This window comes from Melanaphis sacchari, unplaced genomic scaffold (assembly GCF_002803265.2).
Source record: "Melanaphis sacchari strain LSU unplaced genomic scaffold, SCAv2.0 Contig564_pilon_pilon, whole genome shotgun sequence".
NCBI classification, from domain to species: domain Eukaryota; kingdom Metazoa; phylum Arthropoda; class Insecta; order Hemiptera; family Aphididae; genus Melanaphis; species Melanaphis sacchari.
Window position 1 is genome coordinate 98,074 of NW_020271393.1, and position 19,718 is coordinate 117,791.

Here is a 19,718-nt window from a genome sequence, read left to right on the forward strand (position 1 = left end):
AAATTTTCTTAAATATAACTTATATAAGGTCAATTAATGATAGTAAAATAATGATTAATTCATAATTTGTGCCAAGTTAAGTACGAAAAAAAAATCACTTAAAAATATAGCGCTGATGGTGTTTATAGTGACCTCAATATGAAACATGAGTAACGATCATAAAAATAGAGTGATGAGAAAATGACACTGTACCCACTATAAGTAATTAGCATACTGGAAAGAAAATAGTTTAACGACTTAAATGTAATCATAATCTTATATATTATCTAACATAACTAAAATTTAGTAAAATATTTAAACTTAATTTTATTATAAGTATAAATAACAGCATTGACTGTACATAGTACTATATTATACTATATGTACTATATAATTAACTATAATGAACTAATCAATAATAAATATGAAGAATCTAGTAGATAATTTAACATAATATATAATATAGAAATCATCAATAATTAATTATAAGTTTGTGAATCTTATAAGTTTTATTTTGTACAGGTTTTTTCGTGTACAAATAATTTTCAAATCGTATTCAGTTTGAATAAATAGAGTATAGAAAAAACCTTTCAAAACCTTGAAAGAGTGTTTTATTAAGTAAATACCTTATAGCAGTGGTTGTCAATATTTTTAGGATCTACATAGTTTCACTGTAGTTATAAAACACAACATTTATTTGATATAAATATATTATAATTTAACTTAACTTCTTGGAATCTATATAAGTCAAAAAATTGTTTGCAAATCACCAAAAATTAACTTGCGACCCACAGTTTGAGAAACGTTGTCTTATAGTAATATGGTAAGTAAAATAAGTAATTCCTTTGAGAATTTATATAAGTTGTATCATTGTTTCAAATTTCAAATAAATTTAATATTACATACAATTTAATAAATTATTGCCTAATTATTTCTAAACAGATTTTCAAGTGCAATGCAGAATTTAACTGATATTATCACACTTAAATTTATAAGCCCAATCAAGATTGCCTATTATATATACATAAGTTATTAATTATTTTTTTTTTAAACCAAGTAGAAAATTGTTTATTTTTTAGAACAAAAATCATAATATCGAATACTACCTAAGTATCAAAACCTAGTAACAGAAAGTAAATCGTCTTTATTATAACAATGATGTAGCCCGGTAAATTATTCTTTTTGAATTTTATTAAATGAAAAATTGGTACAAAATTAATGTAAATTATAAAAATGATACTTATTTTTCAACTATATCATATATAATGCTTTTTAATCAGTTACTATAAATTTTTCTAATAAAATATAGGTTCCTTAAAATTTGAAAAAATAATTTTAAACTATTTGGGGTACCTATGTTTTATATAACTATGTAGAAATATGTAGAAATATATTAGTTATAGGTTTATTACACATATTTTAGACATTAACCTAACTTTTTGACATGAATCTATACTTATATTGTATATTTTTATAAAAAAGTTCATAATTTCTTACGAGTTATAAAATATTTAAGTATATAATAATAAAAAAATATATTTTTATATTTTACTAAATTGTTATAAATATTTAAGAGCTTTCATAATCATTGTTAAATTAGTATGCATTAGTATACATAAATAGAAGTACAATGTACATATCAATGTTATAATCGACGAATATAAATTTATATAATGCTATCCAATACTCAAACATTTAAAAGCTCTTCGTAATAAAATTATATGCAACATATATTAATAGTATCAGATTAACAATAGAACATGAAGATATTTATTGAAAAATTTTTTTTTTTTATCAACTAAATTAGTTAATATAAATATACGATAATTATCTATAGGTATTATGGTAAAATAGTTATTTGACATAAATAATGGTAACCACCAAAACAAAAAAACTATTTAAACAAAAATTAAAATTAAATAAAATGGCTTATTATTTTTAATTTTTTTAAATATTGTCCTTGCAATAGCTTATTATTTTCTATTAAATAATAATTTGTACATTTTTTAAAATCTTTATATTTTACTCACCAATATATAACGGAATGAGTTATAAGCCAGTGATCGTTTATCAAAAAATCATACAATATCAATTCAAAACACTTTATATATTATTGTATTTTAAGATGCACTAAAACGAACACGTTTCACGCCGGGGACGATTTGTTTTAGGATAGGGGATTGTTCTGAAGACCACGAGGATACTGAAAAAGATTTAACGCGCACGATTACTGCCAGCCGCGAGTTGATTTTTTTTAAATATAGCATTTGGCACTGGCGTGGCCCTTCGGCGGGCGACCGATCTTTTTTCGTGCGTGTACACACACACATACACTATATTATATACATTACATACACAACTGTTTAAATTAAATTTCCACTAAATCCTGACGCATACTTATAAAACGTAATAAACATATTGTACACAAGTACGTTATATATAGGTATTTATAAATCTGTATATATGACGGTAAGTGTTTAGCCATAAAATATCATTGCATGCAGAGGATGATGCTGCTTATTCTGGTAATTACCAAAATTTTAACTATTCAAACATTTATATTTTAAAATTCATTAACGAGTAGTTTCTTAAACTCTACATAATATATGTAATACATTTATATATTGTAAATATTTTACCATCACTTAAAATCTTGGATCCTCTCTGTAATCTGTATCACGTTAAAATCAAGTTGTTAAATAGTTTTATCAGAAAAAATGTAAATTATATATAGGTTAACCATTATTAACGATGGAAATAATTTTGTTCCACATTAATCGTGTACAATATATCGCGTGTGCATAAGACATCCAGAATAAATTATTCTGTCCAAATGACAAATAAAAACTTAATAGCACAAACTGTTTTTACTTGCAGAATAACAGTCTAATTAGATAGCTAAATATTAAAATATACAATAAATCGTATGATGATCGAAAATTTAAAATATAAAATTTATACTGTTTGTCTATTTGTATAGTTGTTTTTAATCTCAAAATGTTTATAGCATATAGGTAGTATATTAGCGTATACTTACATCTATTAAATCAATTACAAAATGATCAATTGATAATTTTAACTGTATTTAGTTAACTTGTGGCTAAACTTTTAACTTGTAATTAATTAATAGAATCTTCTTACTATAAGAGGTACCAGATATTCACTAGCCACTACCTATGCATAAAAGACAACTTAGAACTTAAGAACTAATACGTATCAGTGTATCGAATGGTGATATATTATGCTAAACTATGTCCGCAATCATTGATGTAATAGATTTTCGAACAAATAAGAATTAAGATGTATTATACGTATCTGTTATCTTTATAATACTTTAAATTAGTGATCGATAACCTTTCTAGAGTTGCATCAAAAAAATAAAAAAATTACAAGAGCCGTGTCGGACAAAAATTAAAAATGTTTAGTCTTATTTTAAAAACATTTAATTTTCATGTAAAAATATTACAAATTAGAGAATAATGAAATTACAACTATATGATTATTTGCCAAATAGGTACAGTTAATGTTATTTTTGCTGTTGAATATTGTTCACTATTTTTTTGATTTCCAGATTAAAACAACTATTACTTATGCACGCTCTAAGCATATGGTCGAGATGGTCGTCTGTTAATCGTGATAGGTGTGAGTTTTAATTTTTTCATTCATTATTCTTAAAAATAATGAAGTAAATTCAGCATAATAAAGTAGAACCAATTGTTTGAATGCATTTTTAAGAACATTTTAGGACGGAAAATCTATTATTTTCATTTGAAGCTCAACAGGAACATTGTCACTTGTCAGTATCGATATTAAATTGTTTGGTGATAAATTGAAAATATCATGAACATAGTATAAGATCTTAAAAGCGATTATTAAATTCGTATTGAATTTAAATGTTGAAATAGATTTAACAATTAACTGATGAAAATGAAAATTTGACAATTCAAAAAGATTTTTACAAGCAGGAAAGTACCTATGTTGATTAATTTTTTTCAAGACGAGATCGTAAAACTTTTCACTTTACTTTAAAAGATTTAATACAAGACAACCATCAGGAATAAGTTTTATTTTACATTAAGTTCATTCGTAATATACTTCAATACCTATATCAACAAAAAACGCCAGTACAGAAATACAAATTTCATTTTTAGGCATGAAAGCGTCATCTTCTTTTTTTTTCAAAAATTATAATATCGCTTGACGTAACATATAAAACCGAGACGCAATAAATAAAATACATTCAAACCATTAAATAATTAAATAATTTATAGATATAAAATGTGTAGATTTAAGGGAATAGCTATAAATATAAAATACTCAATTTAGTTGTAATTTTGGAACGGGCTGTATGAAATAGTTGCGCGGGTTATTAATTGCTAAGCACTGGTCTAAATGATTAATAATTGCCTATTACATTATTTTAATAAATAGAAAGTACTAAAGGTACCTTTACTAAAACGGCTTTGACGTGGAAAATTCTAATTTAATTTGTCTAAGTCCATCTGTGGCGTTCTTCGGTTTCGGACAATGAGTAACTGCGATCATAGAATATGTTAATATTCATTATTCACAATTGATTTGGGAGTGCGACACTAAAAACATTAATGATGAGTTTTTAGTAAGTTTTAATGATTTTACGAAAATATAAAATATCTCATTACTTTATAATAATCGCGTTTCGCATGGGTGTCAGGAACGTATATATTATGTTGCCAACTGAAGACATACGCAGGAGTCGAAACTAGATTACATTATATTAATATACGTAGGTACTGTAGGGTGTAGGCTACTACATAGGCTATAACAGTGATTAAATTTTTCAAGTCTAATTTCGTGATCCTCGTCACATTATTTTACGTTTTCACGCCTGTTGGTCGCAATTATATTGATCACCAGATTACCATCATAAAATTCATACCAGATTATTATCATCAGATTCTTAATTGCCCGAAATTTAATACATATATAAAAATTGTTTTTAAAACGTTGGTATCGAATCATTTTTGGAGATGCCTTTCACCCAGATTCTGTAACGATGATGACTCGGGTACTCGGAAATGGAATATACTTAGGGTTGCAAGTTGCAAAGCAATATTATTGTCAATATTATGTACCTAATAGGTATACAATAAATAAATATATGATATTTATGAATTACTGATAGATTTTTTTCAATAAATATAAGCGAATAGCGCTGTTGACCTATGTTAAGCATTTTTCACGTTCCATCCCGTTGAATTTTTGAAAAGTTACAGCGGTGAAAAACAGTTCTTCATCGCTCTTATAAAAATATACTTTTTGAGCTTCATATTAAAAATAATTTATTAATATTTAGAAAATATTCGATATAATCGCAAGTATATTAATTTATGTATATTGATAAACTAATTGTTGTTCTAATATCTAGTTATTTTTAGCGCATATCGTGGTTTTAATTTTTGAAAAGGCCCGTATCTGGTCGCTTGGAATCTAAATTGTAATTTTTATAACATAAATATTGTAATAACCACTAGCGTGTCATTAAAACAAGATAATATTCCACGGTATCTGGGTTAAAATTGTAAAAAAGAGACGCATTTTTGATTTCGAGATTTATATAAGCTAATATTTATTGTGAACAATTAATATGAAAAATTAGTTAAAAAAATATAACTAGTGGTATGGGCGAGACCGTTTTTGATCAAAAATGTACCCTTCCCTTTCGACCAAATTTAAAAAAAACGCCGATTCCTTTTTTGACCAAAATCGTACTCTTCCCTTTTCGGCCAAAACAACATTTTATGTAATGTATATAAAAATATAAAATAATTGATGTATAATTTATTTTTATAAAATTAGGGCAATTATATAATAATTATATAATTTTGAAAATTATTAAAAGTATAAGTTGCATAAAATGTTAAATAAAATGTGGAAAATTATAAAAATATGAGAATATCTATATACTAACATAATTTTTATGTTAATATGTCACAAACCTACTCATGTGGTTTAAATTTTATTTTTTTATATAATATTACATACTGTGACACATTAATATAAAAATAATGGATATTCTTATATCTTAAATATTTTTTACATTTTATACTTTTAATCATTTTCAAAATTATATAATTTCCTTAATTTTATAAAAATGATATACCGATTACTTTATTTTTTCACATATATTATATAAAATTTTGTTTTTGTCGAAAAGTGAATCGGCAGAAAAGGGAGGGGTACGTTTTTAGTCAAAAACGGCCATGCCCAATAGTATTACGTCATGGTACTGTACTTTATTCATGGAATTAGTCCTTACTCGCTTTTTTTGTCTGTTTTTTACATAGACACAATGTTAATTTTTATTTGATCTGTGAATAATATTTTTTAATCTAAAATTAATAAATTATTAATTTTACAGAAATTCTGTTACATTGTTTATGTTTATCGATTTCCTGTGTGTACTGATAGTCCAAGCTAATTTATTACTACGATAATATTTAATGATATTTCGTTGAAAAGTTGAAAAAATAAATATTTAAGCATTGTAATTGATCATCTTAAGTTCCTTCAAAGTTTTCGACCCCTTATTTAAGAAGCACTACAAAAACCGAATTATAACAAAAATTCGATTTTTTTTGTTTAAAAAACCGTTAAATATCAAAACTTAAATTGATCAAATTATTTAAAAATAGGTATGCCAAATTAAAATTAATTTTTTCTGTTGAATGAAAAATTATAATCTAAGTATATATTTAAAAAAAATAACTCGGTGTAGGGGTAAAAATTAAAAATCTAACTTGATATTTAACAACATTATCAACTTAATGCTTGACATGAATTCATGATATTGTTCATTCCATTTAACATGGTTTGAATCAATAATGACAAAAATATTAAAGTTTATGGAATAATCATTTTATTATGATAGACATACATTAAAATAGCATTACAAATAGGTACGAATATAATATTAATATAATATGTAGTTAATACAGTAATTATTAATTATTATATATCAATAAAGCTGAGTATTAGGTACAATTTACAAAAAAAAAAAAAAATGTTTATTGTAATAATATGAATATTTAAAATGTTTAATCTTAAATGTATGTTAATAATAATAATAATTAGGTAATAATAAATATGAGATATTACATATCAGAAAAAACCTTACTTATGGCATTACAAACTATCATGAATGTATTAAAAAAAAAAAAAAAAACAATTATATTTTCTAAAACTTTTAATTTATATGATTTAATATCTTTTATTTCTGTACTTATTAGAAAACTAAACTATTTTTTTTACGATTTAAAATATCTAATGTTTTAAAGTTAACATTTATTAAGGTTTATAATAATTTTATCTTTACTTCTTATTATTTTAATATAGTTTTCTAATTTAAAATGTTTAATAGTTGATATTATAGTAATAATAAATATAATAATTTGGGAACAGATGTTTTTCTAGTACATTAATAATTTGTATTAATATATTTTTCAACTCATCAAAAAGAATTAAGATCACTAAGTTACAACTATACAATAGATGGTACACCTTATTGTAATTAAAATTTTAATTTTAAATATGCTATTAACACATTTTTTTTTTAAATCTATTGAATATTTTTAAGATAAACTTATATCAAATCTGCTCCCTAATAATAATAATAATAATGATAATAATATACTAAAATCACACAAATAATTTAAGTTGGTATAAAATTGATTCATTACTATTATAATAATACATAAGTTATTATTTTCATCTATTTCTTACTATCCTATAAATTTAAAGTTTTTTTAAATTGTAGATATACAATTTTTTCAAACAAAAAGCAAATTTTGGCACTAGGTTTTATTTTAGTTTATAATTTTTTAGTATTTTATAGTAATTTTATTAAGTGTAAAGAAAAGTATAATTTTGTTGTAAAGATGAGATTAAAATTTTAAATTATTAGGGAAAAATAATTGTGTGAAAAGAGGATTTAATTATTAGATTTATTGTTAAAGTTATTTTGAATGGAGTAAGATAAAAAAAACTTGAGCAATATTTGGTAAAACAGAAAAAAATGATGATACATTAGTGAAACTGTATTATTTAACTTTTGAGGCTTTTAAAAGTATTTAAATAATTGATACAAATATTCTACAAATTATAGAAATAAGATTTTTTGTGTATGTTTCTTAACTATTTATTTAAATATTAGAAACCTACAAATGTTACTAAATCTGTCATAGTATAATAATATTATGATTACATATGTTTTTATGAAAAAAATACTCAACATAAACATCAAACTTAAATTATAAAATTAAAACAATGACACAAATCTGAAGTAAAATTAAAAAAAAAAAAAGGTTACTTAAAGTAAATATTAATTGATAATTATAAGTTTATAAAGAAAAACGTTTACAAAACTATAATATTGTATGCACCATTAAAATAAAATATTAACAAAATTAAAAAATAACTATTGTAAACGTTATTGAAATAACATTAATTTCTCAATAATAAATGTCTAATTAAACAGTTCAAAGAATACAAAAAGTACAACTTTGAAATCATCTCACGCTTAGTGGTTTGAATTTAGATAAAGTGGAAGAACATAAAGGAAGTTTAGAGCCACATAATTTTGAACAAGGCTCTAATAAATATTTGTCAATAATATGAAAACTAAATTTAAAAATAATACATTAAAAACACAGAAAAAGGGAAGAGAGAATTTATGTTCTTTTGAATCATAGAAATAATAATAATAATAATAGCATAATATTATACTTGAATATATTTTAAAAGCATACAACTTACCTAAATAAAATATAGCAAATTTATTACTGTAGTTTATAACCTAATATTTGTTTGAAACATCATAAATGGCGCATCAATACTTTTGTACTCGCATAAAAGGAACTCAAAAAATATTTTTAGCGGAATATTATTAATAGAATTATAAAATTCTTAATAATGTTATTTAATTTTTTTTTTTTTTTTGGTAAGTTAATGGACATAAAGCTAAAAATGTCTACTAAAATACATAAAATAAACCTAATATTCACAGATCCTTACATAAAATTTAATTTTAAAATAGGACATTATTTAAAAACATCTAAACCACTAAAGCGAAAAAAGACACAACACTTAGGATTCTTATTGTATAAAACACTCATAATTGAGACATTGTTCTCAGAGTCTAATATTGTTTTACTCACATTATGTGCATAAGTCAATCTGTTAAAAACATAATAAAGTTAAAAGTGCAGTACAAATATTTTTGGAAAAGGATTTTTATTTTTGGAGATAATTTTAAATATTAATATTTTGGTTGTAGACTGACTAGAGGTTACACTGCCACAGTATCGTAGGTTGTGAGCCCTCCATTTTGGAGGCGTTGTTGTCCTGCTGGGGCTTCGTTTCTAAAAAAAAAAGAAAATAAAAGATAAGAATATTTCACAAAACAACAAAAATTACGAGTTTTAGAATATCTAAATTTTTAAGATTATTAGTCATAATATTTTTGGTTTGTAAAAAATAATACTGTTTTAATAAAAATTAGAAGTAGATTGCTTATATTTAAATCAAAAACGTTTAAATTACTATTTGTATGAACTATGTTATACAAAATAAAATACCATATTATTGTTTTCTATGCATACTACTTCAAACTCATATCACACAATTCTACTTTTATAAAACACAATGCACAACAATATGGTATTCTAAACATTGATTATTTATTAGAATAATATATTTAAATAGCAAAAAAATATATATACTTACGGTTTCCTAAGTTATGAGTTTATGACCAATGCATAAAACACACACAAAATTAAATAACAAATTAATGTATGATAATTAAATCTATAAGACTAATATCTAATTAATCATCTTGCTTATGTTGTATATTAAATAATACTTATTTTAATAGTTCTAAAATGCATTTTTTAATTCAATTTTGTTGATTTTTTTGATTATGTTAGGTAATTTTAACAAGCCTGATAAATTATAAAATATGTAGCTTATGTTTATTGTTTAATGTAGTTAATGTATAACGACTAAAATTTTCTGAATATATAGGTCTACTTCACTGACCTTTCTATGAGTTTTCGGAGTTCTTCTGTGGTCATACCATCCTTGGTATTGCCCTTCAAATGCGCTGAAAATCAAAATTAATGGGCCACTTTCATTGGTATTCACATGTTAAGTTTAAACAATGGCTGTCGAAGCAATGTGAAATGTGTTGAAGCACCGTAAGCAGAATATGCTTTTGATAATGCAAACAAGTCCATGTTAGCCTATCACTATTTAGTCTTTATATGTGAATATAATATGTACATTTTTATTTTTAGCTTTAAAGCATAAATAGCTAAGATGATTAAGTTTTAATGCATATGAAAAATTAATTCATTAAAGCATATTATGTTATTTCAATTAAATATTATTCTCAACTTAAGCTGATGAATAATCTTTTTTTAAAAAAAACCTTAAGTATGTATTTGTTAATAATGTATTAGAATTGAATCAAATTGATTACTGTTTATATTTTACATAATAATAAACCTTACCTTTTAAGCCTTGTACATGCAAAACAAACTAAATTTTAAAACTAATATACTTCATGCATATTATGATAATATATATTTATTGGTGCATGAATATTTTATTAAATTTGAGTTATATTAGAAAGGTAATGGTAATACTTAGTAAACAATAAACATAAATATACTTAAAGAAATAATTTAATTGTTTAGGTAGGTATATAACTTGATAAATATTTGTTAGCAGTCTACATAGGGATAATAGATTAGGAACCAAATTATGTATTAAGTATCTTAGGCCATTTAACATAGGTAGTTAATTTATTAAAGTTTTAGGATTTTTGTGATTAAATAAAGTTTGAAAAACAAAATTTATTATAGTATTAGACCATTTTGAAATTATTAATAAATTATGTAGATAGTTTTTTTTTAGAATAATGTAAATTAATCACCATTAAGCCTATTGTAATAGTGAATTTGTTTACCTTTTATACCAAAATACCTCTTGCAGTGGGATGTGGCCGCAAACATTTGCCTAATTTTAATATTGTGTAAAAAGAAAAACAAATGCAATTAAGATTATCAATACCAACAACTAATGCAAAAAAAGTTTGTGGCAACTTTAAGTTGACTGTTATCTTAGTAAATATAATAATATATTTTACATAAATCCATATCAACTATAAAAATATTGTAGCAACTATTTTAAAAAGCGTTATTAATAATACAATTATTATGTGTTGAAATAGTTTTTGAACTTACCACCATAACTCTGAGTAGATGGTTGTTGATGTTGATCACATTCTGCTTCAGAAATTTGATTGCTGTCTTTGGAATCATTAGCTTCATTACTTGTATTGCTTACATTTGGATCATGATTACGAGGCGGAGGTGGAGGTGGTTCTGGGCTTCCTATAATTTAATATTTTATTATATTGAATTATATTCAAAAAAGTAAAAACTTTTATTAGTTTAAAAATTAGATAAATGTTCTTAAGTTATGCATTTATAAACTAATTGTGCACATAAAATAAAGTCTTATAATAAGATTTTTCTCAACGTTATGAACAGAAATAAGATGTAATATAGTAATATTATTTAATATTTAGTTTATATATGTATGTGTTACATACAAAGTCCAGAATCGTACATTTCGCAATTTGTACACATTTTGAAGTGTACAAATTGCGAAATGTATAACTGTTGTACAAATCACAAAATTTAAAAACTTATTCTAAAAATTACAGTATAATAACTGTTATGTTTTAAAAGTATTTTCTTAATAAATATTACATATTATTACTTATTTTTGTGATTTGTTCAATGGTTGTAGACTGTAGTATATTAATATGTAAAGACCTGGTATGTCTATTTTTATATGGTATACTAATAAGTAATAATATGTGATATTAAAAAAATACTTTTAAAACATAACATTTATTATATTGTAATTTTTAGAATATGTTTTTAAATTTTGTGATTTATACAACAATTGTACACTTTGGAATTTGTACAGTGATTATTGTACACATCGCGAATTATATAACGAAACTTGTACAATTTAGTTACTTTGTATAGCAACATTGTACACTTCGCAATGTGTACAAAAATCACTGTACAAATTGCGAAATGTACAATTCCAGACTTTGTATGTAATATATGTACATGAAAAAATTGAAGAACAGTGTAACATTAATATAATGTTTAGGAATATAATAGTTAGTATATAATTATTACCAATACTGCGTCCAGCCATTGAAGCACGACTTTCATATTGTTCATAAGGAGCACCATATTGTCCATACTGACTGCCATATTCATCTCCCATATTGGCAGGATCATCGTACTCAGGTGAAAACATGGAATTAGCTCCACCTACACGAGAATAACGTCCATTTCGAGGCTAAAACCAAAAATGTATATATTAATTACCTATAAAACAATTATATTTTTCATTCTTAACTCAATATTTTTAAATTAGTACATAAAATATAATATAATCAAAACACAAATTAAGTATTATTTTATATATTAAATATTGTATTAATTTACCATAGTCTGGGTTCCTGGGCATTGATGCATGAGACCATTACTAGCTATAGTTCCACCAGGTCCAATTGTACCACAATGTCCATTAGGATGTGGGAATGTTTGGAATGGCATTTTTGAAGGATCCATTTCTTCACGAAAACCAAGTAAGTGGAATGTAGCATACGGACAGATATCTTCACCATCTATTCCTAAAATTGTTCAAAGTTTATAACTATATCAAAACATATTTTTCATTCAAATATAATTGTAAAATAAGAAAAACCCAAAGCAACTCGCGACAGCGAAAGAAGGTACATAATAGTATGATATGTATGTTAATACACAACATATATTATGATGATATAAATATTTAAATATTATAATAAAAATCCTCAATTATCATACTCAGAGATATAATATTTAACTATTAGTAAATTGTTAGCATTTAAAAAATAGTAATTTATTATGTAACTATCGAATGATGATAGAAACATTACTATACAAAATTATAAAATTTTTATTTTAAAACTAATATGTCAACTGCAACAGATACTGCTTAAACCAATTGTAATTAATTATTAATATAATATAGATTAATACCAGCTTCATTTTTAAATACAGCTTTCGATAATATATTTGTAGCTTAAAGCTTTCACACTGTTCTAAATTGGTTTGTTAATGGTTAATGAAACTCTCACACTGCTGATATTAAATAATAAAGCTGCCGTGCAATAGTTGACGTTCTTTTGTCATCTGTTTTACCTCTACACCTTGTGTACATTGTCTCGTCGGACCCTGGACATGGGGGCAAATGCCCCCTACACCTAGGGTTACTACCATTTAGTTCTTCATACATATGGCGTGCTCTAGGGTTCCATGTACCGTGACCGTGGTAAGGGCCGGGAAAACCTGATTGATAAACGTGACGAGAACAAAAATAAAATAGTTAAACGCAAAATAAAAATAAAATCGAGCGGACTCAAATCATAAAAAAAAGCAAAATAATAAAAAACAAACATGGAAAATAAAATGTATTAGATAACTGAAAAAATGTACCTCTTTTAATCCTGTCACATGTGTTGTAATTGGAACCAGGAACAGGTGGAAGTTTACGATTGGGAGGTGCTATGTAACCAAGCTCATCATTGAAATCTGCATGTCTCTTGTCAAGTGTATTGCCTCCCATAATCATTGATTGATTATAAACAGTCATATCATCTAATGATAATATTACATTTTAATATATTTATACACAATAACAAATAATGTGTAAAATTTTAAAACTATGCGAGTTTGTAGATCTTTAAAGTAGAAAATTTTATTTAACGACCGAGAATTGTATACTAATATTCAAATTTTCCGGATAAATTAATTGATACTATTTATTTACAGTAAATAAACACAGAGCCGTAGATAGAGCTTGGCGAGGCTGGCCCAGGCCAGGAGCAGGAGTGTAGCAAAAACAAGGAGAGCAAAAGCCAAAATAAAATATGCTTATGTTGTTATTAGCATACAAATATTACAAAATGCTTACAACATAAAAATATGACATTATAATATTACGCTGAATGATAGAAATAATTTTGAAAATTGATTTGCATTATTATTATTAAATAATAGATATATGTTAAAATTAAAAATAGGATTCAAAATTCAACTCCCTCTCAATACATATATATTTGGTATGGTACTTTGGTATTGGTACCTATTCATATTATTTCAATATTTAAACATTTATATTTTATAAGTTCATGAAAGGAAGTTCTAAAAGAAATTGTAGGGTGAGGTGTTTGTTATTGTCACTACATAGAAATAGTTAATTTACTTATACTAGTATAAGTTTTAATTTAGGTATTAAAACCATAATTATGTATGAGAATGAAAATATCTGTAGGTATTTAAGAAGTTGCTATTGCTATTTATTGTTTTTTACCATCAAGTTTAAATTAATATGTAAAAAAATTAGTTTGTTGACACATTTAAAAACAATAGTTAAAAAAAAAAATTGATTTAATATTTAAACACCCATGTATTATTTAAAATCAAGTAAGAAGTTTGTATGTATGTGGTGGGGGGGGGAGAGATTTAAAATGTAGAAGGTGCAAATATATTAAATGACTAGAAACATTGATGGGCCTTGCTACGGCTCTGCATATACTATATTAAATATACCTACCAGGAGTATAAAGCTTGTAACATAATCTTAAAAATGTAAAACATCTTTTTAAATATAATTTAAAATTTAAATATTATGTGTATTTTTATTGTTTATTATTATTTTTTTATAACTAGATCGTATCTAAGATATCATTATGAAATTATATTGATCAGTTAGATTTACATTCTTTTTGGTTGTTACTCATATTATACTTTTTGATGTAGTTGTATCAGGCCTTCATGCTAACTACTCCTGGTGTATAATATATTTATTAAATGTTATATATTAATATTATATTATATAGGTAAATAAAAAATGCATTGATAATTTGATTTGGAGTTTATGTATAGTTAATATTATATACCTCTCAATCTAGTTTGTCCATTTTCATGAACTCTACGAGACCAAGCAAAACAAACCACAATTATACCAACAATAATGACTATAATTGTTGCAGCAGTCGGCACCACTACATTTAAGTCAATCCATTTTGGTATCCATGGTAAATATGTATAAATGGATGTGACGTCTTGTGCAGGGGGAGCAATAGTACCTTAAAAAAAAAAAAACAACTAACCTTTGATATCCACTCCTCTTTTCTTTAAGTAACACAAGAAGATTATGGCCACAATAATAACTAATAATGCTGAAGTGACGGGTATAACCAGATTCAAATTTGCCAGTATGATACGTATAGCAGTATCAGTAGCTGAACCAAAACCGTTGTGATGAACCTCACGGGCTGGGGCAATAGTACCTGGAACAAGGAAATAGGAATGCATTTATATATATTTTCTAGTCGGAAAAATTGTTCCAAGTACTACTAAAGCACCACCTAGTGAGCAAACGGTTTTGGAAGAAAGGATAGATTAAAAAAAAATAAAAAATACATACCTCCACTTAAAGTTAGTGATGCAAATTCATATTCAGCAACAGAAAATCCAGCATTATTATGAGCAGTTACTCTTAAATGATACCATGAGGCTGGATCTAAATCAAGCACAACAAAGTTTCCTCCTGGTCTTACATTATTTGAAACTTGAGTCCATTCAGATTGCAATCTTAAAAAGAACACAATTATAATATATATATATATATATAATATAATATGATAAATTATATCTATATATTATGTAGATTTAATTTAATTTTTAACTATAAAAATGAATTATTTAAAAAAAACTTTTATCAATGTTACTTTTTTTTATGTTCCACTACAAAGTATAGCATAGGACAACCACCATCCAACCAAGCATTTAAATGTAATGTTACACTTGTAGCCGATACTTCAATAAATTTACTTGCTTCTGGAATTTTAGGTTTTGAGCCAGTGGTTTTTGTATTCAATAAATCTGATTCATCACCTGTGCCAATCCTAAAATATACATTTTGAGTAATTCAATTTTGTTAAGAGTTTGTAGTTATAAATGTATTCTCACAAGTTGTATGCAGTAACAGCTATTTGATACCGTGAACCACACCATAAATTTTCTAATGTAAATTTATCAGCCTTTGCGGCTACTTGAGCTGTTTGCCAATCACCAAATTCAGGTTTATATTTTATTGTATATCCGTGAATAGGTTCTTTATCAGCAGCATGAGGTTTTAAATTTAATGTTATTGTGTTGGATGTTGTTGCTCCAACAGAAACTTCTGGTTTATGAGGTGGTGCTGTAAAATATATTTAATATAAATGCTCATACTTACATCATGTACTTTATAAAATACCTAAGACAACAATGCGATGTGTGATTTTATCTTTTCCGAATGAATTTTCCACAAAGCAGGAGTATTCTCCAGCATCAGTTCTAGTGACAGATCTAATTAATAGAGAGCCTTCAGGTAACTGACGAATACGATCATTGCTTTCAAGGGGTGCACCTTTAACTTTCCATGAAATTTCTGGGGCAGGTACACCAACAGTTAAACATGGAAGTTTTACATCCTCACGGTATGTTGCAACAAATGAATCATCAAAAGACGCGATCATAGCAGGAACTTAAAATAAATACAAATATTATTCAACTATCTATTGTATTAACTATAAAATAATTGGTAAATACCTCGAGTACTAGGAGCAATAACAATTGATTTGGTAGGTTGTCCTTCACCAATATTAGTCGATGCTGTGACCCAAAATTCATAAGGATCTTGCTTAATAAGGCCAGATGCTTCAAAACTCATTTGATTTGGAGCAACTTTATGAGCTAATGGTTCTTTCTACAATAAAAATAACAAAATTATCTAATTCTACAATAATACCTAATTCTTTTGATATTACTGCTTTAATTTACATTAAAAGTTTTTACTAAAATAGATGAATAAAAACATTTTAAATATTATTTATACATACATCTTTATTATCACCACTAGGTTTAATGTAAACAGTGTACTGATTGATATCTCCATTAGGCTCAGCAGGAGGTTTCCAACTAACTAAAACTGATTCTGTAGACATAACCAAAGCTTTGAGAGCAGCCGGGGCTTCTGGGACTGTAATTAATACACAAAAATATGCTAAGTATTGTTCTTATATATTTGATTGTATAAATATTTACCATCTTGCTCAGTTTGACAATATATTCTAGGAGCACGAACACCATCTCCACCTGCAGTAAACGCTAATACTTCCATACTGTAATTTGTAAACTTCTTAAGACCATGTAAAATAGTTTCACTTGATACTGTAATTTTTGTGTCTTTTGTACTTTCATCTAAATGTATAAAAAAAAAAATATAAATAAATAATTTGATCATAAGAAAAAAAAATATACTTACTAAACCAAGAATCGCTAGGTCCATAAATTACTTTGTAACCTTTAATAACTCCATTAGCTGTACTTAGTGGTGGCGATACCCAAGAAATTCTTATAGTTTGAGAAGTCAAAGTTGTACAAGTTGTATCATGTGGTGGTTGTTCTGGTACACCTTCAGAAGTGTATTGTTTAATTTCATCTGACATTGGCCCAGCACCTAATTTGTTAAAAGCTTGCACTACTATTGTATATTGAGTATATGTTCTAAATAACAGAATAATAAAAGTAATATTAGAATTAAATATTAAATACAAGTCTTAAATAGGTACAAAAATAGAAAAATGTCATATATGAAATATGTGGGCACATTATTTATATACACCAATTGTATAAATTTGATATTATACTAATTAAAAATTTTATCTACCTACTATAAACAAATATAAACATAGCTGATAACCTACTTGAGATTGAATATTTCTAAATAATGTTCTTTTCCTTCTTCTTTACTAAATTCAACAGTTTCAAACACAAATTTGTTTTCAACTAATGATGATTGTTTATATCCAACATAATATCCTTGAATTTCACCATTCCAATCACTACGTTCTGGCGCTTTCCACATTACTTTTAGAGTATTTTCATCAATGGGATCAACATGAATGTTAGTTGGCTTTCCACTAGGTGCTGCATAACAATTAAGTAATTTATTAATAATCATAATTCATAACAAATGATTTAAAAATAATTTACCTTCTTCAGACGTAATTATAGTAACTGGATCAGAAGGTTTAGAAACACCTACTCCATTTTCTGCAACTATTCTAAAATGATATGTGGTAGCTGGATGAAGACTTACTACACTCATTTCAGTTTTATCTCCTGTGGCTTCAACTTTTTCGACGTCTGTTTCCCAAGTGTCTGTTGATTAAATCATTGTATTAATATAAAGAATAATTTTATTTATTAGACATTTATTAAATATATAATTACTTTTCAATAATTTATATTCAACAATATAACGAGTGATCGGTGAATTTCCATCATACGGAGCTAACCAAGACAATTGAACAGTTCGGCCAGATTTATCCAATACTTTTAATCCAAAAGGAATCTCGGGAACCTCTATAATATTAAATAAAAACAATATTTTTACATGTGCGTCAAATACAAAACACATAGTAATAATTTATAAATAATATATAATATTAACTATTAACCTTGAACAATAAGTTGAACACTTGAATCATCACTTCCAAATGAATTAGTAGCAACACACGTAAAAACAGCAGTATCAATTCGTTCAGATCTCTTAATGCTCAAATCTGATTTCACTCCATCTGTTAATATTTCTTCACGTATTGTATATCTAAATAAAAAACGAAAATTTTTTCCATGCATTAATTTTAAAGAATTGATATAGTAGGTAATTGGCTAAAAAAAATAATTTAATTTAAACATTCTTTGTACACATTTATTATTATTATAATTGTTTATAGAACACAAATAGTAATTTTAAATGTTTTAACGAATATGGTATGAAAGTATGTAAATAGTTCATACAATAGACTAGAATACATAGGTATAATACAATATGGTACATAAGTTATTGTATAGAAAAACAAAATGAAAAAATTACATAGGATAGCTAACAGAAAAAGGCATGAGTAAAGTGGTTAAGTAATCAAATTTTAATCTACTTTATAATGGCATGAGACAAGAGTAAAGATATTCAGAACCTGTCTTATACCAGAGTAATTTTGAAGTTTACGATTAACATATTATTAATTTATATTCTTTCAAAATTTAGATGAAATACAATACCTTTCTTCTTCCTTAGCATCTAGTCGTTTATTATTCATATTCCAGACAATGCCAATAGGTTTTTCTCCTTTTGCCATACATTCCAAAACAGCAGGTTGACCCTTTTCAGAAGTTTGATTTCTTGATTTTATCTCGAAATGTGGAGGAGCTTAAATTCAAGTTCAAAAATAAGTAAAAAATACAACTGTTACAGTTATTTTTACTATTCACCTTGTACACTGATAGTGATTACTGCAGACAGTCCAGAACCAATTCCGTTAACAGCTTCACACAAATAGTGACCTTCGTGATTCTTTTGAATGTTATGGATAGATAATGTTCCTTCGTCAACTTTAATGTCATCACTGCCTGGTTTCAAATCTTTAATATCCTTATAATCTCCAGGAGAATTACCTAAAATACACAAATAAAATAAAATAATTATTTAGAAACTTATAACATCAAATAGAT

General features: G+C 25.5%; 1 protein-coding gene across 49 annotated transcripts in view; it reads right to left on the reverse strand.

Annotated features, from left to right (window-relative positions):
• Window positions 1–9,209: 9,209 nt before the first annotated feature.
• Window positions 9,210–19,718, reverse strand: part of LOC112599887 (Down syndrome cell adhesion molecule-like protein Dscam2) — a 61,922-nt gene continuing 51,413 nt past the window's right edge. For 25 of the 49 annotated variants that reach the window (XM_025347011.1, XM_025347000.1, XM_025346998.1 and 22 more), the window contains 23 exons: window positions 19,479–19,661; window positions 19,269–19,416; window positions 18,665–18,813; window positions 18,438–18,569; window positions 18,198–18,365; window positions 17,909–18,131; window positions 17,467–17,708; window positions 17,247–17,402; window positions 17,042–17,181; window positions 16,752–16,908; window positions 16,417–16,686; window positions 16,128–16,359; window positions 15,887–16,063; window positions 15,583–15,749; window positions 15,266–15,445; window positions 13,587–13,748; window positions 13,293–13,439; window positions 12,552–12,739; window positions 12,237–12,402; window positions 11,262–11,411; window positions 10,054–10,117; window positions 9,742–9,747; window positions 9,210–9,377 (listed from right to left, as the gene is read on the reverse strand). In XM_025347011.1, coding sequence (XP_025202796.1) covers window positions 9,305–9,377; window positions 9,742–9,747; window positions 10,054–10,117; window positions 11,262–11,411; window positions 12,237–12,402; window positions 12,552–12,739; window positions 13,293–13,439; window positions 13,587–13,748; window positions 15,266–15,445; window positions 15,583–15,749; window positions 15,887–16,063; window positions 16,128–16,359; window positions 16,417–16,686; window positions 16,752–16,908; window positions 17,042–17,181; window positions 17,247–17,402; window positions 17,467–17,708; window positions 17,909–18,131; window positions 18,198–18,365; window positions 18,438–18,569; window positions 18,665–18,813; window positions 19,269–19,416; window positions 19,479–19,661 — 3,680 coding nt within the window. In that variant the 3' untranslated portion in view covers window positions 9,210–9,304. Of the gene's footprint in view, window positions 9,378–9,741; window positions 9,748–10,053; window positions 10,118–11,261; window positions 11,412–12,236; window positions 12,403–12,551; window positions 12,740–13,292; window positions 13,440–13,586; window positions 13,749–15,052; window positions 15,242–15,265; window positions 15,446–15,582; window positions 15,750–15,886; window positions 16,064–16,127; window positions 16,360–16,416; window positions 16,687–16,751; window positions 16,909–17,041; window positions 17,182–17,246; window positions 17,403–17,466; window positions 17,709–17,908; window positions 18,132–18,197; window positions 18,366–18,437; window positions 18,570–18,664; window positions 18,814–19,268; window positions 19,417–19,478; window positions 19,662–19,718 lie in introns of all 49 variants that reach the window. The other 24 variants (XM_025346987.1, XM_025346985.1, XM_025347012.1 and 21 more) reach the window with 1 other exon arrangement.